Here is a 24,964-nt window from a genome sequence, read left to right as displayed (position 1 = left end):
TATTAGAAACAATTATTTTGATTGGTCTGAGATAACAAGGTGAGATTATAATTAAATAAATCATTGGACCCAGAACTTGCAAGAAAATCACCTGGCTTGTTGATTTTGTGTTGATGCAGGGCACTGCAACATTGATGATAACACAAAACATGCTTGTATGTTGTGATATTTCATGTATTGTTTTAGGTTAGGTTATTATCAAAATTTCTTTGAGGACAGCTTGAGGACAGCTTCCTCCTTTAAAGAGATCATTGCCCCAAGCTGGACACTAAGGGCACAACCAAATACCTTTTTTTCCCAATATGAGAACATTTGCAAAAAAAGGCAGAACTTCACGATCCCAGAGAAGATAAATGCAGTGTTTACAAGCCAGACACCAAAGGATAGTTTGACTGGACAAGAGACTGAAACAAAAGTCAGCGGCATGATGGGAGACCCTGATTTGACAGATCAGCTGGAGGCAGTGTCTTCTGTAGTGATCTATGCCCACTTCTTCTCAGACAGGAGGCTATATGTTTGTTCATCATAGCCTATTTGTACCACAATCAGGCAAACAGTTAATTTTCGGTGTGAAATAGCTAAGCCCTCATGCACCTTTAGGCCCTTAACAACAGGTATTTAAAAAAAAACTTCTTCATTGCCATTGTAGAATTATAGAAAATGCAATGTGCAGTGCATGTGATCGAATCCGACATAAAATATGATACATTCTAACAAACGTTTATCACTTTTAGGCTGATAGGCCTAAATGTTGTATGAAAACACCATCACTGAATATGTAGCCTATTTAAATAACATCGCACACCCATTTTAAATGAAGCCTGTAGACTTTCTCTCGGTATTAGCCAGTGGGGGACAGTTGCTCGCTTATTCCTCCCCCACATCTGAAACCTCTTTCGAAAGCTGTTCTTCTGGTTACGCTTAAACCCCGGAAACACAGAGAGGATGGAGAGAGCCTCTGCTCCACACATTTAATTTGTTTGTAGTTCAAATTAGAAACTGAATTTGCCACGTCTTCCAAGATGTCTGCATCAGCTATTTTTATTCTGGACCTGAAAGGCAAGGTAAGACAAAATAGTGTAGCCTACAGTATAGTGACAAGAAGTTTGTGCGTTTTTGCCACGGTCAGTGTACGAGACATCCTACGCGTAAATGTTTATGACAGACAGTTTCAGGCAACAGGTTGGGGGACGGAATGACATCTCTGTGGCTATGGAAGAGGTATTAAATGAAAAAGGTGTACTTTCCGACCGAGGCTCCAGAATTTGCATGTTGTCTGAATCATTTGGAAATAGGCTACGCGATCGTGACGGAAATTACTTCTCTATATTGTCTGTATTGTCTATATGAGTAATCTATTAATCATGTTGTTTACACATCAATGAGTAGGCTAGATGTTTTAATTGAATTGATAATATATGGAACGATGAAAACTTTCCCCTAGCGCTTAAATGGGCAATTTTCGTTGGTTTTCTGCCCCCAGAGCCGGCAGGATAGGCGGAGCCCGGTAGAACAGGTGTATCAAACTTGCAAAACTCGTTCTACTGAGTAGGCTATGATAGGGGCTTTGAATGGTCCTACATGCTTTAATTACATTTCACACATTTTCAACAGAGAGGAGAGTATTCTCCAATATGCACAGACATGGTTTAGAAACATTTCAAATGTCAAGCTAGGATATTAACATTTACTTGATTCATTCTTTCACTAAACTCAAGACTGTGTGGTATTCCATGCATGTCACAAAGTCAATAAATTGCCACTGAAAATATGGTATTCCTGCGAGAAGGATAAAGCCAGTAGAATAATGTATTCCTGAGGGAAAACAGAAAAGCCAGCCTGGGGGTATTCATTAAATGGATTTCACCCAGATGTGGCCTGGACCCCAGGCAGTGCTGATGAAAGCTTTTTAATGCATGATATTATCAAGCTATTTCTCCATCCAGGCAATGGTTCCTCAGTCACAACATTTTTGTATCCAAGTGGGTTTCTAGTCAGTATGCATCTGTCTCCTGCCAAGGCCACAATGTGTCAATACTGTTAGTTGTACATAATCAAGGACTTATATTTTGTCTACTCTCACAGTGAAAGCTGGTGTGGTCACTGGTCATTTTAATGAAGGTCAACAGAATCTTTTGTTATGCTTTAGTGAAAGTTAAAGGTTTCCTTTAATGAGGTAGTGTCAGCTGTAGCATTCTGCCTACAGTATTGATTCACTGCTAACACTGCTAAATTTCCCTGTTCAGAATGTCTAAGCCGGTGCTTTATAGGAAATATTTCTGAATAACAATAGTATCTGTGTGTATCACCCTGTGGTGTCAATTTAAGATATAAGTTAAGTTTAGTTATACTGTAAGTTCCTACTGGAAATGTGTTCTCTGCATTTTATCCATTCGGGGGTAGTGTACACACATTCATACACACACACTCAGAGCAGTGAGCTCAATAAGAGCACACCCACACTAGCACATATACACACCCGGAGCAGTGGGCAGCCCTTGATCCGGCGCCCGGGCAGCAGCTGGGGGTTAGGTACCATGCTCAAGGGCACCTCATCTGTGGATGTGGATGTGGGAGAGCGCTGTTCAATCACTCCTCCACCCACATTTTACCTACCAGTCAGGGATCGAACCGGCCACCCCTTCTGTCACAAGTCCGAGTAAGAGGTTTGCTAGATATATATACTTTCCAAAGTGTAAATGTTTTCTTGGACTTTCAGTCTGTGAAACAGCAGCACGATCTGTCCCCCATTTATGCTGAAATGTAATTTAAGAGAAGGAGGAACTGCTTAAAGCAAGCAGTGTGCTTTGCTTAAAGCAAGCAGTGATGCACTTTTCTTTCCTCCTTCTTTTAAGTTGTTTTTTTTTGTGTGAAATGGCTGCCCTCTGCAGTGTCTATCAAGGTGTGCAGGCTCTTCTTTATATGATGCAAAGAAATAATAATATACTTTATGAGCATGACTTCATAATATAGTTAAGTTTAAATAGACTTACAGTATATGAGAAACAGCAGTCAAGTCTTTTTTGGCAGGTCTCACTAAACAATGTATTTCATGCATTGACAGCACTGTAAGTTGCATGCCATGCACACAAAAGTCCTTGTTGATTTTAAGTTACACATCAAGCACAATGCATTGTTGCATTGCACACCATTTCATGGGGGTGAGGTCACCTTGACTTCTCCTGTACTGGTTTACTGCTTTTGAGTAGTTTCCTATTTCCTAGTTTCCTATTTCTTCATTTTATAGTATTCCTCTGAACCCCACTGACCTTTGTAACACAGACTGATATTGAAAAAGAAATATGACTTATTTATGAACAGAAAGGAGTTTAAGATATTTTCCCCTTGCATCCTTCAGAAGTATGAGTGGAGTGGCTCTGTATGTCTGTATTGGAAAAAAAGTGCTGTGTTTCATCATTCTATTGGGCCTTACGTGCCTGCCATGGGAACTGGTTGTTGTCAGTTAATTGGCATTTCACAATGACTGAGAGTTGCCTGAAGTGTTGCTTACAGTGTATGAGAGGAAGTAGATATTAATTTGGGATTGTTTTAGTGCAAATACATGAATGTAAAAAGTATGTAAATATACAGAAATATTTACAGTGAAAAGACTGCCTTCAGAGGATCAAAATACTAAACAGTTAAGTTAAGCGTTAAGCAGAGGTGCTTTTTAGCACCGCACAAGTCTTGTGTAGATGCAGCATTCCAAACAGCTCTCCCTCTCCCTGCCAATTTTCTTTGTTTCTGAGGGTACTAAACAGACAGTGATAATCCAAGGGCTCAGGCTGGAGTATTCTGACAGGCGTGGTGTTATAGTGCAACACCCAGAAAGTGTGTAAACACATGGTCCATGAATACATATATTTTAGGAGTGGCTGGGGGCTTGAGGCCAGAAGTTATGTTAAGAGTAAAGTCAAGGAAGAAAAATATAACTTATGATTATGATATGATTCAAGATGCACAAAGAAATACAATAACTTTAAATGTACTTTTAAATACCATTGACATGCGGTTAAAGAGACCCTGTGATATAATATGGCTATATTTTATTTAAACATTCTGTGTTGCCAGTACGATGATAGATGAAACTGCTGTGAAGCTTTCTATGGATACATCTTTACTGCCTCCCACTGTAGGTGTTGATATGTCGGAATTACATGGGGAATATGGATATGGGTGAGATCGATCACTTCATGCCCATTATGATGAAGACTGAGGAGGATTCCGAACTCTCCCCTGTCCTGAGCCACGGATCGACTCATTTCCTTTGGATCAAGCACAGCAACCTCTACCGTATCCTTCAATTTATTTCCCCTTTATCTGTTTTTTGATTTTTTTTAAGACTACTAATCTTTGATGTACTTACATTTTTGAGCAAGGCACACTGTTATTTAACTCAAAGCTACTGTGAGATTCTGCAAATGAACTTTCTTTCTCCTTCAGAAAACATGATTTTGACCTTAACACAGTCACCATTCAGTGGTTGCAATGACTAAGAAGAACTCCAATGCAGCCCTTGTGTATTCATTTCTGTACAAAATAGTTGAGGTCAGTGCAAGTGTCCAGCTGTGTCCTTAACAGTGTGTTTTTGTCTCAAGTGTTCAAATGGGTCTCTCAAACAACACTGGATTATTAATGTCTGTGTGGTCGTTGTGAGTTTCTGCCAACAATAACTTGCTACTGTTACTAGCAGTTGCCTGAACGGCATGTGGCTTATGTTTTTCCTGCATTCTTCAGGTTTTCACAGAGTATTTCAAGTCACTGGAGGAGGAGAGCATCCGGGACAACTTTGTGACTGTATATGAACTCATGGATGAGATCATGGACTTTGGCTTCCCCCAGACCACAGAAAGTAAAGTCTTACAGGAGTGAGTGCAGTCCTCTGTCAGTGCAACACATCACCTGAGACATTGTGTGTGCATTTGTAATTGTCACTCAGACAAAGAAAATGCAATAGGTTACAATCGGAATGACGGCTCAATCGGAATAGAAATTACACAAACACCTTGATCTGAATAAAACTGCCGATACGATCAGAATTATAATCTGAATAGAAGAGGTGGTGCATTCTGTTCCTATTCCGATTGAACAGCATAGGGTCAATCAGATTGCCTGCTGTATCCTCTTAAGGAAAAGTAGGCAACAGCGGCTATTCCGATCAAAGATTCTAAAGCACTTGAGAGCATCTGATCGGAATAGAACATACCCCATGTAAACAGATGGCACGAATTTTTAAAAAGGAAATAGTTTAATCGAATGGCAAAAAAACTGTCCATGTAAACCCACCTATTGTCATATAGTTATCTTTATGCCATCTCATGCTTCCCTTATTGCAAAACTTCCTCATGACTGGTGCTGCCAGTGAGTACCAGAGAGTTGTTGTATAAAATAGAACCTTATGACACAGGATTAGTCTTAGCATTTATATATCATATAATTTATTGATGACCACAGTCAAACCATCTTGACACAATGACCCTTTGCGTGACTTCTCACATAACACCGCTTAGTAACTGTTTCTTTATTATTTATAATTTTTCAGTCTGATGTTGATGTGTAGAGGGCCAAGTGGGTGAGTTCTTAGGAGCTTTAAGACTACAGCCTTGTGGGAACTGTATGGTTTTGTTGTTTTCACTGTCTTCTCCAAGCTTTTGTTTTTGTTTTGCACAATTTTTGCAGTTTTCTACAAAACCCAGAAAAGAATCAGTAATTACGGCATATCTAATTGACCATTAGACACAATATGCCTGCAATCTGGGTGATCTATACGCCATCAAACCTATCCGCTCACATATGCTCCACACGCCCACCCATCCGACTGACTCTCTCCCCCAGCACGCATGCTCTGGCTACAGGCAGAGTGCCATGGTAGCCAAGAGAGGCAGAGCAGATGCAGGTCTGGGCTTTTTATGTGGGTAGTGTCCATTTTGATGCTAATTCTTGTATTTTCTCTTTTTTTGTTTGTTTCTGAGACATGGGCAGATGCCCTCGTTTGAATGTACAAAAGGCGTGCAAGACAAATCAAACACACATTTGGTCTCTCTGTCATCAGTCGTTGGACAATTGTTGCACTAAGATGCCCTGTTTGTTAATGATATAATTATACACAACATATTTTAAAGATACTAAATGACCCCATATCAATCAATATCAAATTTCATTCCAATTTTTCATTTTCTCAGGTTGTTTACTTGCCTTCAGGCCATTATTGTAATTGTAAGCAAAACAACTTGGTCCCTGGAGGGCTATAGGTCATGGCTTTGAGAAAACTTGTTTCTTGGTAGGGAATTAGGTCAGAGTTAGGGCAAAGGAGCAGTATTGATCCCTCAGCAGCTAAAAGTGTTAGGATATAAGATCAATGCAGCCATTCCTCAGTGGCAAACACAGCTGTGGGAGTGGGAGATGAACAGTGGGAGGAAGAAAGCTGAAAGAGAGAGAGAGAGAGAGAGAGAGAGAGAGAGAGAGAGATGCTCTATTGTCAGTGTGTGGTAAACAGAACTGGGATGCAGGTGGTGAGAACAGTATCTAGAGGCTCCAGTCTTTGCCGTCTGGTCTCCATCAAATTCCAAGGTCAGGCCATGTCCCCCCATAGATCCGTTTACAGCAAAACCCACATGAACAACACTTTTTTAGAAACATATCAGCTCAAATTTGACCACTAATAATACTTTCAACATATACAACACATGTCACATTGGTTATAGCTCATTCATTAACAGAACTTAGCTCTCATTATTTTGAATACAGCAAACATTGTGCAACTATTGTTACAGATAATTGAAACATCCTGACTGGTTGTTGTAGTCCCAAAGGTCCATTTGTTTTCATATATTATTATTTGGAATGCCTCTAATCTCGCTCATCTCGGTCCTGGTAGGTACATCACCCAGCAGGGACACAAGCTGGAGGTGGGGGCTCCTCGACCCCCCGCCACAGTCACCAACGCCGTATCCTGGAGGTCCGAGGGCATCAAGTACCGGAAGAATGAAGTCTTCATGGACGTCATTGAATCTGTCAACTTACTGGTGAGGGGATTTTAGCACCTCTGCAAAAGCATTCAAATGAATTTTAAAAAAGGTGGGCCAAGTTTCTTCATGGTTTAAATATAACAGATTGTCTTTGAACAGGGTCGGCTTATTGTCTAGTTTTATATCTGCACTCACTACCCTTTTTACTCAGCAGGAATACTAGCCAATTCAACATAGGCCAGGCTCACATATCAGGAAACAACCATTCCTCAACTTCCTTGAATTCACACTGAGACAAACAATCCCTGATTTCCTTTAATACATCAGCCTCTAGCCTCAGCTGTGACCTCAACCTACCCCAACCGCCATTTTCTGCTTTAGTAATGGTGTGGTGACGTTTCCATGGACTGAACGCGACTCCCTTCTTCACAGCCTGATTAAGGGGAAGCTAATGCCTTATTGCCTTCTAATGGGGCATTACCATTCACCCGTGCAGCCTCCAAATGGGCTTCTCTGTGACTGGACACTTTCTCAGCCTCATTCTGTCTGCCGAATGATTCAGGACGGCTGTGTATTTTTTTTTGTCAGTTCTTCTCTGCTTTGCTCTAATTTACATCACTTTTTGTCCCTTTGTCTTCTTTGTTTTTTGTTAGCATTTTATTATGTGAGGTTGACATTTTTGCAAACTGTGTAGTTTATCTGTGTAGTCATTCAACTTTGACTGTGTGTGTGTGTGTGTGTGTATGTGTGTGTGTGTGTGTGTGTGTGTGTGTGTGTGTGTGTGTGTGTGTGTGTGTGTGTGTGTGTGTGTGCGTGTGTGTGTGTGTGTGTGTGTGTGCCTTTCCCCGACTGGTTTCATATATGTCTCTTGTTTCTATCCTGGCACAGGTTAGCGCCTCAGGCAGTGTCCTTCGCAGCGAGATCATGGGCTGCATCAAGCTCAAAGTCGTCCTGTCTGGCATGCCCGAGCTTCGCCTGGGCCTCAACGACAAAGTGCTCTTCGAGAACACGGGCAGTGAGTAACGTACACAATCTCCACCTCTCTGTCTTTATCGCCCATCTGTCCAGCCATCCCCCTCCCTCTCTCCCCCCATATTCTCATCTGCATCCCTCTCTCATTTGCACTCGTTTGGTGCGGAGCGACGGATTACGCACCCTGGGTGAACGTCTGTGTCCTAATCCCCACCCCAGGCAGTAGGGGCAGGTGGGAACTACCCCGCTCACCGGCTCTCATCCTACTGCACTGTGTATCCCCCTGGGTCACAGCTGGCTAGCTTACAGACAGGGGTAGTGAGAGGACACATCTCTATGAAGAGCTTTTAGTGGTAAATGTGCTATATGTGGGAATTACCTTAATAAAGAATAGAATGTTGCTGAACTTAGTAAACAACCAGCCCATCATATAGGGTATTATTATCACAGCTGGCTAGGTCATACACAGAAGCAGCAATAGGTTGTGCGCATGATCTGCAGTTCTATGTTAGGAAGAGCTTAAAGTATAATGGTTAATATACTATGTGTGGGAATTCTCTTGAATAGAATTAGGGTGAATTTAGTAAACGGCGGTACAATAGCACTCAATGTGAGGATGCTTCTCTATTATCCCACAGAGAAGAGGAAGAATATTTCTTGTATGTGTGCTGGTTACCTTTGCATTGACCAAATTAGTTGTAAATAAAAGCTTGTCCTTAGACAAAAGATATGCATAACAGATTTACTCATAAAATACATTGATTTAGGTGTCTCCTATGATATAGGAGAAACAGCGCCCTCCTATGGATAGGATGTGTAAATGTTTTCTGTCCCTGATAAAGGGACTAGTGAGGAAAGAGTACGTGATCCATCTGTGTCTCAGTTTTTTTGTGAGTGGATCAGGGCAGAAATCCTGTTTATGGACGTGAAAGGATGAAGGAGAGAATAGCAACCCAGCAGTGACACCGAGAGAAGAAAATGAGGCCGGGGGCAGGTGTGGGGCACTGTTCATCGCCCAATCAGCACTTCCTTTGAGTGAATCCTGTCTGATACAAGCTGGCTTAGCACCAGAGCTCGCCTGTCATCCCCCAATTACACCCCCTCCTCTCTGCACCCCCCCCCCCCCCTCTCAGTGCGAGAGGTCCCTAGGGAGCCAATCAGAGAGCTGGAGGGGGGCACTTCCTGTGTGACCTTTTGCTTGTGGCACTGATGTCCTTATGTGGCGTCCTCTTCCTGCTGCTAAAGGGAGCGAGCCAAAGGCTGCATCCACCGGTGAAAGCCTTCACTGGCTCGCATGGCTCTCTGATCTGGCTCCTGTGTTCTGGACCCTTCTGAGAACGCAATGTATTTTTCAGTAGAATGTGACACTCACAAATGCACACACACACACGCGCACACACACACACACACACACACACACACACACACACACACACACACACACACACACACACACACACACTGCTCCTGCTCTTCCTTTGTCTGTCTGTCATCTTACACACTGTCTTTTTATCACACATGCACACACATTTTCTTCTTTGTTTCTGCTTCACTTCGTCACTCCTGTCTCTCAGAGTGCAAGCTGCACATTCAGTGCTTTTATCTCAGCAGGCCCATGCACACACTTCACCCACTCATCCTCACCCATTTGGTTGGTGTACATTCCAAACTGAGATTGGCTGCTGTTTGACTGTCAGCATTACTGAGGCGAAGACAAAAGATCCCTGGTCATTAAAAAGTGTACTAGTTTCTACTTCTTCATTCCCTTAGCAAAAAGAAGTTTATGGAAGTGTACTGTTGGTCTTTTTTTTTTTGAAATAAGCATATGTATAGCTTACTTTTTGTGTAAGCTATACGTATGCTACCTTACGCTACCTTGTTCTTTTTTTTTAAAAGTATATTTTTTTGGCCTTTTATGCAACAGGATAGTGAAGAGTGACAGGGATAGAGAGTCGGGGTGGGATCCGGAAAGGACCACGGGGCGGGAGTCGAAACCCGGGTCGCCGGCGTACGGTGCAGGTGCCCCAGGCAGTTGCGCCACGGCTGGGGCCTGCGCTACCGTGTTCTAGCCAGTGCCTGGTGTGTATGTGTGTAAATGCAGTAAAGCAATTTGTTACACTCCTGACACTGAGGCCGTCGGCCCGCCGCCCCAAAGTTGCAAGGGTGGTTTTTTCGCTCATAGGCGCTAGGGGAAACGAGACGGCCACCATTCAACCCGAAAAAAGTAATATAACCATTCTAATGATTCTAATGATTCTAATGATCTAATGATTTTTATACTAATAAACTTACAACATGAAATACACTTGGTAATTAAACTTCAACTGTACCTTTTCAACTGTACTTCAACTGTACCTTTTGTAGTAAGGGTTCTCAATTCGGAGTCATAGAAAACAGCTGCTTATTTGAAAACACACACACACACACACACACACACACACACATACACACACACACACACACACACACACACACACTGCCTATTAACACTGACTGACTTCTAGGCTTCATTGGCTTTGCTTTTTGAATTAATAATAAAATTGCAAATCAGTCTGCCAGGGTGAATGCATTGTATGTTGAATATAAATCGGGATGTTGTTGTTTGCATCAGGGGAGAAGAGCAAGGCAGTGGAGCTGGAGGATGTGAAGTTCCACCAGTGTGTCCGGCTCTCGCGCTTCGAGAATGACCGCACCATTTCTTTCATCCCACCCGATGGGGAATCAGAGCTGATGTCCTACCGCCTGAACACCGCGGTCAGTGTCTCCTGCTGCTGTTCTTTCTCTTTCTCTCTCCCCCTCCCTCACTCTCACTTACTCACACTCACACAATCACATCCAAAGTTTGATATGTACAGTATTATACTAGGTCATTGTTGGTCACATAGCCAAGACACCTTTTGTTTCTGTTCTGAAACTAACAGAACATATATAAAAATAACCAAATTAGTTTTCATAAGGTTTTCATCATTACTGATATATGGACCTTCATATGAGTCTTTCTATTGTGTACAGCATTGGTACCTGTACTTAAACCTGTACATAAACCTATATTCTCTGTGTGAGACGCTTGGGCCTTTGAAGGCAGGGTGGCTGAGCTGCAGAAACAATCGAGCCTGACGGGGCCTGCCACGCCGGAGCCCGTGATTCATTACTGTGTGCCTTGCTCCTGACAGATGAAGCCTCTCTTTTGGATTGAGAGTGTGATCGAGAAGTTCTCGCACAGCCGAGTGGAGATCAAGGTGAAGGTATGGGACACGCTTGACTGGCCATGCGTGCTGCAACGGCAACCCAGGGTTACGTCTCAATCTTGGAGAGCTCCGGCAGGCTGCTGCTGCCACAGACATTTTGACACGGGGGCACTACCAGGAGCGTACAAGAGTGTATACTTCAGTCAGCAGTACGGATGGGGGAGGGGGGAGATGGGGAGTATTACTGTATATGAAGTTGTTGCATAGTAATACTATAATAAAAATATAATTCAAATCATCATTCACATACCCTGTTGTACATAGGTCCTAGAAATACATCCAGTAAATGGAGACAGATATGCTCACATATTCACACAGGATTGTAAGTTTGATTAATTGACTGTGATCCTGTCATGGAGGATATGAAAGAGATGTAATTAGACAGTTTCCTTTTTCTCATATACCACCGTCATAGGCTCTTCACTACTGATAAGGCATGTCTGATAATTGCAGTGACGGTGACAAATGGGTGGTTAATGTGTGTCTGTGTCCGTGGTAATGGGAGGGTGAAGCGTTGGACTGGACACTTCAACACTGTCATGTCTGTTGTGTCAGACTCATTCTCTTCTCTCTTTCTCTCTTTCACAATCTGTCCACCTGTCTACCGGTCTTTTCTTTGTTCTCGCTGGTCACTCTCAGGCTCGCAGTCAGTTCAAGAGCCGCTCCACGGCCAACAACGTGGTCATCCTGGTGCCGGTGCCCAGTGATGCCGACTCGCCCAAGTTCAAAACCAGCACGGGCAACGCCAAGTGGGTCCCGGAGAAGAATGCCCTGGAGTGGACCATCAAATCCTTCCCTGTGAGTCTCACACCATCACTCATCTTCACTCAACAAAGCAACTAAGAACCTTCCAGACCATCTTACTGATGTCATAGTGGCTGTCAGTGTAGAGGGACTATTTCTTTGGATTGGGTGCTATTTTATACAGCAAAATCCTACTTGTGGCAAGCACAAATGCTGACATGATCATCGGTCAGCTTTAATGTACACTTAATTCTTCGACGCTACCCTCCTGCAAAATGCAGGTGTTACTTCTTTTTTACTTGTATTTTGCTTGTTTGAATGCATTGAGTCTCTGCATTTAGTGTTCCAGAACACAAGTCCATTCCTGCGTGCCTATCTGTCCCCGATGAATGCCTGAACAATCCGCAGAGGGTGCTGTTGAGGTCACTTCCCCCCGAGGGAAAAGCGGCGTTTGTGTTGATATCAGAGTTTTACAGAGCCACAGATAAACACACAGAGTGTCGGAGCTGAGCTGATAAAACCATGAGGAAATGAGAATGGCCTGATGTCTGTGTTTGATTGGGGCAGTGAGGGGTAACTCTGCCACCCTCTTGGCAAAAAATAAATAAAATAAAAAATCATTCAAGATGTCACTCTCAAGCTGCCAGTGAAGCATTAGCACATCCATCCCCCTGCCTTCCTATCTTTTGGAAGAGGCTGTGGCACATGGGCAGAACGAGGAACTGTAAGGCAGTATTAGAATAACAGAAGAGTGTGTGTGTGTGTGTGTTTGTGTGTGTGTGTGCTGTGGCTACTTTGGCTGCACTGCAGAGGTAGGAAGAAGGCACTCTGCAGAACAGAGTGATTTGCAAAGGTTACGTGAGCACAGTTCTACCTATTCAGCACTTTCTTACTGTTTCCTCTTTTAATTAATGTTTTTAAGGTTTGTGATGGTTGTATGGTATCTATCAAAGCACTTGTCACATGTTATCATAGCACTGAGGATTATGTCCTTATTGGCAGAGAACATTTATAGAAATAAGGTGTGCTCTCTGATGTGCTACATTCTCTAATGTGCTACGTTTCAACAGTTTGCAGTAAAAAAGGAATGTGTGTGTTCATACTGGTGTGTGTGTGTGTGTGTGTTTGTCTGTGTGTTTGTCTGTGTGTTTGTACTGTAAAGGGGGGAAAGGAGTACATGATGAGAGCTCATTTTGGACTGCCGAGTGTGGAGAGTGATGAATTGGAGGGAAAGCGACCAATCACAGTCAAGTTTGAGATCCCTTATTTCACCGTCTCTGGAATCCAAGTGAGCATTTTTTTGTTGTTGTTGTTGACTCTGCTCTGCACTTCACCTGACCAGACAGTGAATCCTGAATAGAGAATGAAATTAACATAATTTATGCAATAGACATGCATCTATGTATACATTTGTTTGGGTCATATTCTGTATATGATATACTGTAAGCAAATTGAATTTATATTGAACCTGTGTTTGAAACATAGGTGCGCTATCTGAAGATTATTGAGAAGAGTGGTTACCAGGCTCTGCCATGGGTTCGTTACATCACACAAAGTGGAGGTAAGTAAGAAACTTAACTTCACACACTCAACTCACCTACTGACCGGTTCATTTGCATGGATGATCATGTAGCTATAAAGGAAGCTACGAAAGGCGATACTGGAAATCCAGACTAGCCATGTTTACTTATTCATATGGAATTCTAAACAGATTCTCATGGCTCTACAGGCACATTTAAGTTGAATGGATGCAAAACCCTTTAGTTACATTTATGACTCCCCATCTACACACACATACCTTCAAACTCACAAAACAGGAATATGTTCCCTGATCAATCACACTTTGAACCACACACTCCTGTTGTTAAGAAATTGTGTTGCTTACCTTAAGTACTGCCTGAATCGACTGTCTGCTCACATCATGACACGAGCATTTGTTACAGCCTAATGTGGCATTGAGCCTGATAGTCTCTGGCTGGCCATGTGAACGTTCTACTCACTCTACATCATTGCCTCTGACAGATTACCAGTTGCGGACAAATTAGGAAGCAGCCAAACAGCCCCAGTGAATCCTCTCTGCCTCGGATCTCTTTTTCCTCTGGACATTCCCGCATGTCGACAGGAGAGGATCAGAGGCTGGAAGAAGCCAGTCGAGTAACTTGAATAAGCAACACACCAGCTTTTATTATGCTTCCAGAGCGTTGTGCCTGTGGGTGGTCTTTTCACCTGCAGACACTCTTTTTTTTTATCTAAGCAGAGACTGGACTCAGCAGTGAGGACTCTTAAAATTTACACTTTTTAAATTTTTTACGGTTGGACTTTATTGTCCATCACAGTCACTGTGTGTTTTAGTGGAAGTGGTGTAATATCTGGGGGAAGATTGAGGATTATTGAGCCTATCGGATATCTTTGGTTGACGGAGTGCATCTGATCTGAAGTTACCCTGTATGGTTTTATTACTGTGAGGGTTGTAAGCATAATATCCCGGCCCATGAAATGAACACCAAGAGCACGAGATCAATGATTTATAAGCCTCAGCTTCACTAAAGCAATGTTGTAACACTATACCCAAACTAGACTATCGGCAGGAGCAGGAGGCCAGAGATCTGAATAATGCAGTCATTTCCCTTACTTTCTCATGCCAGTTGCTATTAGAGCATGGCACATGGCAGACAAAAACTATATCCTGACTTAAACTTAAAGACAATATGTGAAAACTTAAATGGATTAAATGTGTGGCCAGAAATGACTGGCACATTTGATGACCCCAGTGAACATTCTCCTTTTACAGAAAACTGGCAGAACTGAGAATGTCTTGCAGGGATATTAATGCTGTGCTTCCAAAGTTCTGACACTGCCCTCACATTCAGTCTTTTGAGACCATCCTTGCAGGTACTGCCACAGGGAATATGCTCTCTGTCCGCCCTGCTCAGTATGCATCACACTCCTGGCGTTATCAGTGATGGTCCCCGCCTGCTGGAATGTAGTTTGGCTTTACTGCAAAGCCAGCAGAATTCATTATTCGTTGTTGGTATATGAAGACTGAACTTTTTTGGTTCACTTATGCTGCACACATTACAGTGTGATAACCTCCTAATATTTATTCTACACTGTTGCACATATTAGATGTGCTTTTTATTTGTGTATTTAATAAAGATGTTATGCATTCATTGGGCAATAAAAAGGTAATTTTAAGAAAAACAAATAAACACATTTTATCAGCATAAGTTTGAAATCATTACTTTATTTTTGTATTAAGGACAGTATTATTAAATAACATCATTCCACATAATTGTGTATGCTCTTCTTATTTAGAGCTTGTGTGGTTCCATGGATCAGTGTATACTTGATTGCACGCAACCAGTTACTATTGAACAGAATACATGGACCTCATTCATCTCATTGTTTCCATGAAAAAAGAGCAAGCCTTTTGGGTCGTTTTTGTTCCCAAACCACATCAAACCAATGTGTGAATATCCATCCATGCACACTTGGTAAGAAGTCTCAATGAAACAAAGCGCTAGATCATGTGCAACTTGGGTAGGGGTGGGGGTGTGTGTCTTAAAGAGAGTACCAGACGCAGACCGTCTTATCTCGCCCTGCATGCGCCCAGTCTGTGCCTGGGTGACAGTGGGTCATAGAGCAGGCCATTGTGAAGCAACAGTGGCCGCTGGCCGTGCCACAATAGCCTGGTTGTGGTCTGTGGGAACTGGCATTGCCCAGCACCGGCTCGCCCTGACCAGCTCTTCCCCCTGATGCACTGCATCATGCACCATATCTGGTAATGTGACTCAGCTCATCTTAGGCTCTTGATCTCAGGCTCTTGCCTGACAGCTTACCTGACACATAGCCTACACTACTTCCCCATAAACACACACACACACGTATGTTATAAAATATACCAGTATAATTGGCACAGATAGCATATGGCATTTAAACTGACACACACACAAACACACAGACAGGCAGAAAAAAGCGATCAGAAAGAATGAAGGCACTGTCAGGCAGACAGAAGAGGAGCTAGCACAAACACACCCGCACATGGCTTAGAACTGTACAGCTGTCGTGTAGAATAATGCCCAACTGCAAAAGCACTGGCCTCTCTCTCTCTCTCTGAGACACTCAAAATGCATATGATTCTGTCTTTACATTCTTTATTTAGGACTGTGCATGTGAACAGTCTGACAGCAAAAGTGCAAAAGGCAGACAAGAATTCTTCAAAGGTCAAAAAGATCACCTCTACTGGAGAGCATTAATACTAAAAGCACTGCTTATTTTGATGCCATAGCCTGATGACACACACACACACACACACACACACACACACACACGTGGCACAGTTGGAATATGCAGCTGGATCAGAGAAGCTCGACAGTTTCTCAGTTTTTTGTGATGATGATGATGTGTTTTTTTTTTCCATTTGTTCTTTTGTGCAAAGAAAGAAAATAAGAGCGAGGCAAAGAGGTATGAATTCACAGCCATGCAAATCCGTGTGATCGTGTGAGAGTGTCATCCAGTCCTATCCGGCCACCCGCGCCGCCGTCTCCCGCAACGCAGCCGCGACACCTCCAGATGGACGTCTCCTGTTGGCATGCTCTCCCCGAGCCACTGAAATAGAAGTGTGAAGGACAGACGTGTCAAAATTAATTGCGAGTCCAAGGTGGAGGGAAAAAAAAGGACCGAGGCGAGAATTGAAAGCACGCCATGCCCTATTACAGGTCCAAGGTCCATTTCATCCGGATCAATTTTCCTATGGACTCTTATGGAGCCGCTCATCCCGACAGATCCATTTGCGTGGACAAGGCAATCGCATGGCTAATCATTCTTGGAAATTGGTCGTTTGGCCTGATTCTACCTTGATGATTTCGCGGTGCATAAATAAGGATGGTGATAAATCTCCCCCGGGCTCCTTATTTTCCCTCCTGGCGCGTCGCGTCCAGTTTATCATAAAACATCGCGACAGTGCCAGTGAAGGGAGATGGATCAGGTCCTCACTTGTTCCATTAATGACCGTGAGGAGCTCACTGCAGGCTCCAGTGGAGGCGCCAAACCCACTGCGTGTTGAGGGTAACACCCTTACGCTGTCTGCACCAGCTTGAGCTGCTGACCACGTTCAGATAAGCTGGGCTAAGCTGGAGGTCGTCTCTCTCCTGGCCTCCCGCATCCGTCCCGATATGGTGAACACCCCAACCGCCCGCTCCCTCAGCCTTTGCCCGGGGCCCGTCTGCTCGACGAGGAAGATCACCAACGCGTACACGACCACCGCCAACGTGGCGGCACCGCCCCCAGCCAGCAGCACCACGCCCGAGATGAACATGTCGTTGAGCGCCCGGCCCGGCTTGGGCATGTGCATGGCCAGCGCCAGGTCCAGGAGCACGGCGCCGCACACCAGCAGCGCCACGCCGGTCAGCAGCACCACCAGCAGGTCGGCCAGGCCGCCGCTCTTGAGCACGTTGATGCGGCGGCGACTGCGCACGCAGTTCATGTCCTGCACGGCCGAGCTGAGCAGCTGCTTGAGGAGCACGGCGAGCGCCAGCAGGCAGAGCGCCGTGCCCACGCCCAGGCGCCACTCGCTGGACACGCTGGTGGTGGTGGACAGCAGGCCCACGCCGCCCAAGCCACAGCCCAGGATCAGCAGCACCGCCACGCAGTAGCACAGCAGCGACTTGCGCGGCTCCCGGAACCACCACAGCTCCACCTGCTCCTCCAGGAGGTTCTGCTGGATGCGGGCCGGGTCGGCGGCAGGGGTGGTGGCGGCTGGCTGGATGCCCCGAGGCGGGGGAAAGTCCTCCAGCTCCGACATGGTGCCCCCCAGGCAGCCACCGTCACTGGGGGGAAGCTCGCTCTGAGACCAGGCCGGGAGGTGACTAAGGGTAAGGGGTGAAGGCACAGCTGGCTCCACTGGAATATCAACCTGTAGAGTCAAGATGAGCAGTCACTTCACGAAATTCACAAAATACTGCTTCATACATTAAAAGTTGCCATGGGTCCTGTAAAAAGCTAAAAGCTCTACTAAGAAAGTGCAAAGAAACAATCAGTTTCAGGGACCATTTGAGGGTTTTCTATGAGGAACTTAAGAGTTCTCACTTAAGAGTGCCTTTAGGGATACTAAGTGAATGTTAAATACAGGCTGGTTAGTGTACGTAAAGATGTGAACTGATGTGAACTATGGACTATAAAATAATCTGAGTGGTGAGTGCAAATAAGGGAATGATCATGAACGAAACGAAAAGTAAAACATTGCAAAGTAAAGAGAAGAGAAGAGAGATACACAATGCCATTCAAACAGTCTGGGACAGTGCACAGTAAACAGCTTCTGTTTTCTAACCAAAAACAGCGGTCATAGCCTAAATGTATAGAGTCGTTAGGTGGGCTTAACATAATGATTGATGGCAGAGTTGCAACGGTTTGGCTTGAATTCCCTGCTACTTGAAAACAAATAAGATGGATGTTGCTGTTGGCGAACAGTGTGACACGAGTTAAGCTTTTATTAAGTTGGCAAACGTTTGAACTAGCCAACTAGCTCCGCTGGTGGGAAACGCATGGGACTCATAGCGCTGCCGCTGTCCTATTGCGTGCAGAGGGAATTTGAAAGACAACTGATTATCCCGCCCCTCGGACTGAGCACTGCGAACCGTGAGTGCCCAGACCCTACATTTTAATGTGGGTCTGGCTCGTCAGGCTAGCACAGTCATGGTCATGTAACTAAAAACAACACACATCTCTGCACATCCTCAGATCAGAGACCTATGCAGAGGGTCTCTCAGATGCTACGGCTACCCACAATGCACTATTCAATGCACTTTGATCAAAGTCCTTATAAGCAAGTCCCCCCACTCGGCGGCCATCTTGCTGGTGCGTTTAGGGCAGTTACTTTGGGCTATTTTCCTATTTAAATAAATGGGGAGGTATATGTAAGGGAGGTAATATTGACATAAAAAGAACATCAGGCAAATCTGTGTTTAAAGGTGCTCTTAGCGATGTTGGGTAACGTCACTTCTGTTGACGTTCAAACAAAACAGAGCTATTTCGCTACTCCCTCCCCCTCCCGTGCAACTGAAACTCTCCTAAACGAGTCGGTGATTGGCTGGAACAGTTTGTCATGTTTGTATGGTCCAGGCTGGACCAGGTTGTTTTTGTTGCTGTTTTTGGAGTCTGGGCTGTCCACAGAGACCACGTTTTTGTACAGTGTATTCAGGGCACAGGCAGCTAGCGGATGGTGAGGTGATGTTTGCTGTATGTGACAAAACATTTTTTGCTTAGAAACCGCGTAACATCGCTTAGAGCATCTGAATTGAACGATAACTATCTTTGCCCAAATTGCTAAACTAAGGTAGCCTAGAAATCTAGACGCGCCCCTAGCGGCAGCAAATTAATTTGCTGCCAGGGCTAGTCTAGCAACTCTCCGTTGGCTTGTGAGCTCCAGAAATCGAAACTCAATCAGGCCAATGAAATCGTGTATAGAGTCGTTAGGTGGGCTTAACATAATGATGGCAGAGTTGCAACGGTTTGGCTTGAATTCCCTGCTACTTGAAAACAAATAAGATGGATGTTGCTGTTGGCGAACAGTGTGACACGAGTTAAGCTTTTATTAAGTTGGCAAACGTTTGAACTAGCCAACTAGCTCCGCTGGTGGGAAACGCATGGGACTCATAGCGCTGCCGCTGTCCTATTGCGTGCAGAGGGAATTTGAAAGACAACTGATTATCCCGCCCCTCGGACTGAGCACTGCGAACGGTGAGTGCCCAGACCCTACATTTTAATGTGGGTCTGGCTCGTCAGGCTAAAACTAAGGCTAAAAATGACAAATGCGGTTGGTTACTTGGCCTTACGAACTTAACCCCATACATTTCCATGGAGGATTCTTTGAGTGCGGTGTCTCCTTATTAGCAACTCTCTGCTTCAATGCTTTAGTCTACAGTCAATAATTAGGCAAACTGACACAGAGGTCTAAATCAGGCATTGGTAATCAGAAATGTGACAGCAAGATGTACAATGGATGACAAGCTAGATGTACAATGGAGCCTATCACTTCCTCCACAGTAAAGATTAACAGAGTTTCACTAAACTAATGTCAAACAGTTTCAGGAGGAAGTTGGAGAACATTTCACAGGGTAAACTTTTATGCAAATCCACACAGTAGTCAAACACTGTGCTTGTGTCCTCCTCCGCACGGCTGTGCCTCAGCCACATCCACCTACTGGTGACACACACACACACACACACACACAAATACATTGAGCACCTAATCAAACGCCAATGCACGGAAGTGTAGTCTGAGCTGAATGTATTAGTGCATGTGTATGTGTGTGTGAGAGAAAGAGAGAGAAAGGGAGGGAGAGGGAGAGATGTGTGTGTGTGTGCTGTGGAGATGAAGACTGAATATATATGAGTACCTGTGTGAGTACCTGTATGCATGTGTGTGTGTGCATGCATGTGTGTGTCACTGATGCTATAAATCTCATCACCCGCTCAGGTATTAATCCTTTTATCAATGGTCCATCCCAGTGGTCCAGTCGACCCTCAAGGTTGCTGCTCCGACAGCTTGTCTTTACAATGCTGTCAGCGCCTTTACTCCAGCAGTCAGCAGAGCGCTGGCTGGCAAGGAATTCTAGCCGCGCACACAAACAAACCCGCGCTGCATTCATTAGACTGGGACACATGAGAAGGGAGCGACAATGTGCTCAATTTAATGCCCCTCCAGCAACTTCGGATTTTACCTATTTACCCTGCAATGATTCTATCTGTATTCAGGGTCTGAATTTAGACTGTGTTTGTGTGTGTGTGTTTGTGCGTGCGGGTGTAGGGTGTATATACGTGTCAGTATGCCACCATGTGTGGCTAAATGTGCTTGTGAGAGTCTGTCTTTGTCTCAGTTTTATAATTAGGTCCCCACAGATTTGACAGTGATGGCCTGCTCCCTGAAATAGGAGTCAGTAATTGAGGGGACATATGAAGTCAAGAGTAAAAAGCAAACAATCCACAGCCACTGAACACAGGAGCTGAAGCCTCACGCACCACAGAGAGCCAGTTCACCACTGCGTCTCTGCTCTCTCTATTTTTTTTATTTTTTTTCTCTCTTTCCATCTTTTTAGGTACTTTCTCTGATAATATAACTCTCTATATTCTTTCTGTCTTAGACAGCAAACAAACACAAACACACACACACACACACACACACACAGATAAACATGCACACACGCCTCATATCCAAACAAACCTCTGGTCATTCTATAGACCATAATTACCTTAGCTTTGTGCCAGCTTCTGCCTTCCTTCAGGGAGAGTCTAATCCAAACAAGCTCTTCAGCCGTAGATCACAGGTGTGTTACAGTAGACCAGAGAGAGGACTCTTCTTCATCTGCAGTAGATGTGTTCACTTCTGACAAAAAACACTTCGGAGATAATCATAAAAGTGGCTAATCAATTGGATCTCCTTAGCTTGGGTTTTTTGTACAAGGTCACTCTGAAAGCAGGAAAAAGATCCCACTCAGCTTTTCTCTTTTACACTGGCAGTTGCACTTTTAAAAGAGTCCTTTAGAGTCACCTCCTTTGAAGTGTGTTTCATGATTCAGTGTAAATATTTTGCAGGTTGAGTTTTAAAGAAGGTGGCGTAGTGGTGGTGAGGGATTGCAGATTTGGCTTTATTTTCTTCTGCGGCCTTTTCTTTTGTTCTTTAACTCTCCGCTCCAAAAAAAGAAAATCTGGCCCAGAGTGTGGTATTGTCAAGCTGGCGACAGACGTGATAGTGGAGAGTGTGTCTGTCTAGCCGTTCCTAATCCCCCACAGCAGAATGGCTTCCATCTGAATTTCAAACCAAACGCTTAGCGTCCCCATCAGCAAACAGCTCCCATTCCCATTCAATAATTCATGATGACCTGTAAGGCCACAAAAAAAAACGTGAAAGAAAATAATAGTAAATGGTGGACAGGTCTAGTGTAGTGTCCACTGCCTTTTAGTGCATTGAGCAGCACCCCATGCTCCGTCCATCTGGTACAGTAGACACCTCACAGGCTGGTATGTGAGAAGCAGATGAAAGCCGAGAGTCCAGCGTGTCGAGGCGTCTCCAGGAGGCTTCGGCCTTTTGGTCTGGCCACTCCACTGCTCTGATGTGGATGCTCACGGAGACATACGCTCCAGCTCTCCCTCCTCCCACTTCAGTGCAACAGCCTCCCCACTGAAGACGAGAGGCGCCTGATCCGGCACCACTGCCGACCCTGCTGCCACTGCTTCAAACGGGCACCGGAACCAAGCATTGGGTGCCGCCGTGGGGACGGTCAGGCAGAGGGACAGATGGGGTGGCACGAGTCCACTGGTGTGTGTGTCTGCACGAGGAGCGGCTGGAGAGAGGGGGGGGGGGGGGGGCGGGTGAATGAGGATCATTCAGAGAGCCATCCGGACACCGTCACCACACACAACGGCAGCGGCTGCCCTTCACCTCCCTCCTCCGCGTTTCACAAAACCTGAGCAGAGGCTAAAGGACAATAGAATGTGTCAGTGGGTGCATCGTGTTCCCAAAATCAGGAGCAAAGCCATGAGCCATGAAAAGACATGAGCTACATTCAATGAAAAAACTAAATGTCTTAAATACTTCAATAAAATTTTAAAAAGTTCTTCCTCTAAAGTAATTTCTTTAAAAAAAAAAACATATTTTACCTCAACTTTGTTATAGATTACGTTATAACTATTTTCCCAAATGTAAAAAAAAAAATCATGAACAACAAAAACTCTTCCAAATCATCCAAATGACATTAATGCAAATGACACCAATTGATTTCAACCCACCCAGCTCCACTTATATAGCTGCTATGAATGTATGCTTTGAATGGACTTAGTTCTCTTTGAAAAAACACATACGCAAAACCAAATTATTAGTATCCACTTCACAGATCTGAGAACCACCATCCATCACTGAGTAGCCATTATGTCACATTAATATACATCTCACCAAACCAAATTCACTCAGCCTTTGCCTCACCGTGATAAGACTGCACTGCACAATGTAATGGTTGGAAAAAAACAGTTTTTTTTTTGTCATGCCCGCAAAGCACTCTCCCTCTTCCCTTTACCTTCCCTGTGTGTGATCCTCCTTTATCAGTGGCAGCACCCGTCTCAGGTTACTGGCAGGCATAACCTCAGGAGCAGAGCAGGCGTAAACTGCCCCCCTACGGCACAGCACCTCTATTTCTCTCCCTGGTAACGAGTCTTTCTCCCTGTCCCTCACTCTCTCTGTGTGATGTTCACCTCTTCCTCAGTCTCTCTCTCTCTCTCGGGCTTGTTTCTTTCACACTCATCCTCTCTGCAGTGCCACTAATCTTACGGGGGCCAAGCGTGATAACCTGCCTCAGCAGTGCACTGCACGGTCCCTCCCTCTCTCTACTGGCTCTCCACACACACATGCTGGCCGAGGGACCCTCCCCACTTCAACTACCTGGACATACTGGTGCTCACCCCCTCACCCACACACCACCCCAGCCACCACACGGTCGAGTGGTGGGTGACTTCTCCGCCCCTCTCCCCTTACATTCACGCCCATCCTGAGCACCGGATCATTCCAACAACTCGTCTCTACGTGCCAAGCACCCTGAAACAGGAGACAGGGCACAAGTACATACATCACTACAACCTACTCATATCCAGACATGTGTATGTGTGTGTGTGTGTCTGTGTTTTAACTGATGCATATTTGTTCAGATGCCTTTCATATTATGCATGCTTACAAAACTATGCATGTGTCGCTCTACTGGATTCTTATATTTTGGGCCGTGTCCTTTAGCACAATTCTTCCACCTAGTGAAGCGAAGAAGCCTTCACAACAAATTCACTGGCTCCACATTGCTGTCCTGCCCTGGTGGGGCGCTAGGAAGGAACAGCTGCAATTTATAACTGCTAATTAAATCACCAATTAGCATGCATGTCCCTCCAGCTCTGCGCTGCTGACGGAAGAAAACTCGCTCACCTTCTCTCTCTCTCTCTCCTCCACCCACCCCCTCCACCCAAATGAACACCTACACATACACACGTGCACGCACACACACACGGCCATGCATGCCGATCTTCATCATTCTCAGCAGCATGAGCCGGCCATCTGAGGCTGACGGACACATAACCTGATAGGGCAGGCTTCCAGCTACCGGCTGCGCAGCCCTTCACTCTGACCTCATTCTGTGTCGTCATGGCTGCCGCTACCACCAGAGCTACACACCTGGCCCTAATCTTTCAGTTACTGTACGGCAGCCCCTGTTCCTGTTCTGAGACTGAGGCACAGACATTTGTCAAAATCATTTTTTTAGGTAGACTCCAAAAAGAAACTTCTAGAAAGTTACCTTTGCTTACCAACCCCCCACCCACACTTACACACTCCTAAAATAAGCTAGATTTAAAAGAAACTATTGTAATATTCTAGGTCATTTTCTTTCAGAAAATGAAATCATATATACTGCTTTATACAGTTTCTGGAAATTTACTTCCCCTGAAGGACCAAGTATTTCCTGAAATAATGAAGCATTTGCCATGCCTTTAGTAAAAGTCCCAGGCCAAATGTATAATGGCAAGGACATTTTTCCCCTTTGAGTTAAAAGGAAACCTAGACCACAGCAGTACATGGTTCAAAAGGTTGTTGCATTTCCTAGAGGACAGCCCAGGAGAATGGTATCGGAAACAAGAGGTGGAGAAAGCAGCAGAGGAAAGAAGGGAGCAAGAAGAGGGAGGGAGGAGGACAACAAGAAACAAAAGGGAGCAAGAGACGCTGAGAGGTGGAGGGCAGGGGGACAAAACAGGACGATAAGCCCATACACACTACACTGTCCTGAAACACAACTGTGTTGATGCTTATACAGGACATAGCTGAATATACTAAAACATGCACGATAGTAACAAATACCAAAATAGGCTACTGTGAAGATGAGAGAAAATGTAGGCTATGATGAGGTTGGTGTGAAATTAGAATGAGAAATGTGGAGAGATTTTGCATGGCATTACACATCCATCGCTTCTACAATATTTTGTCTATTTTTACAAGCTAAAAGTCAA

The 24,964-nt window shown here is 44.6% G+C and overlaps 2 protein-coding genes across 2 annotated transcripts; one reads left to right on the top strand and one right to left on the bottom strand.

Moving 5' to 3' along the window:
• The first annotated feature begins 893 nt into the window (after window positions 1-893).
• Window positions 894-14,697, top strand: ap1m3 (adaptor related protein complex 1 subunit mu 3). Its single transcript, XM_076278648.1, has 12 exons — window positions 894-1,064; window positions 4,137-4,293; window positions 4,481-4,548; window positions 4,738-4,868; window positions 6,878-7,025; window positions 7,857-7,983; window positions 10,552-10,694; window positions 11,114-11,185; window positions 11,828-11,986; window positions 13,095-13,220; window positions 13,418-13,493; window positions 13,955-14,697. The coding sequence occupies exons 1-12, from the start codon at window positions 1,023-1,025 to the stop codon at window positions 13,975-13,977; spliced, it is 1,272 nt and encodes a 423-aa protein (XP_076134763.1). The 5' UTR covers window positions 894-1,022; the 3' UTR covers window positions 13,978-14,697.
• Window positions 14,698-15,156: 459 nt separating this feature from the next.
• tmem125a (transmembrane protein 125a) lies at window positions 15,157-22,219 on the bottom strand. The gene is made up of 2 exons (XM_076278649.1): window positions 21,181-22,219; window positions 15,157-17,846 (listed from the first exon to the last, which is right to left on the bottom strand). The coding sequence occupies exon 2, from the start codon at window positions 17,733-17,735 to the stop codon at window positions 17,046-17,048; it is 690 nt and encodes a 229-aa protein (XP_076134764.1). The 5' UTR covers window positions 17,736-17,846; window positions 21,181-22,219; the 3' UTR covers window positions 15,157-17,045.
• Window positions 22,220-24,964: the final 2,745 nt, after the last annotated feature.

This window comes from Alosa pseudoharengus, unplaced genomic scaffold (genome assembly GCF_046254945.1).
Source record: "Alosa pseudoharengus isolate Yale_2024_CS ecotype anadromous, Long Island Sound unplaced genomic scaffold, YU_APseudo_1.1 YU_APseudo_1.1_scf_11, whole genome shotgun sequence".
Classification (NCBI taxonomy): Eukaryota; Metazoa; Chordata; class Actinopteri; order Clupeiformes; family Clupeidae; genus Alosa; species Alosa pseudoharengus.
The sequence above is the reverse complement of the archived record's forward strand: the minus strand, read 5'-3'. Positions and strand labels throughout refer to the sequence as shown.

Bases quoted from the DNA above. Each gene is read 5' to 3' on its own strand.
- ap1m3 (XM_076278648.1), top strand. From the start codon at position 1,023: ATGTCTGCATCAGCTATTTTTATTCTGGACCTGAAAGGCAAG. The intron at 1,065-4,136 runs GTAAGACAAAAT...CTCCCACTGTAG, and splicing joins TTCTGGACCTGAAAGGCAAG to GTGTTGATATGTCGGAATTA. The intron at 13,494-13,954 runs GTAAGTAAGAAA...TGCCTCTGACAG, and splicing joins TTACATCACACAAAGTGGAG to ATTACCAGTTGCGGACAAAT.
- tmem125a (XM_076278649.1), bottom strand. From the start codon at position 17,735: ATGTCGGAGCTGGAGGACTTTCCCCCGCCTCGGGGCATCCAGCCAGCC.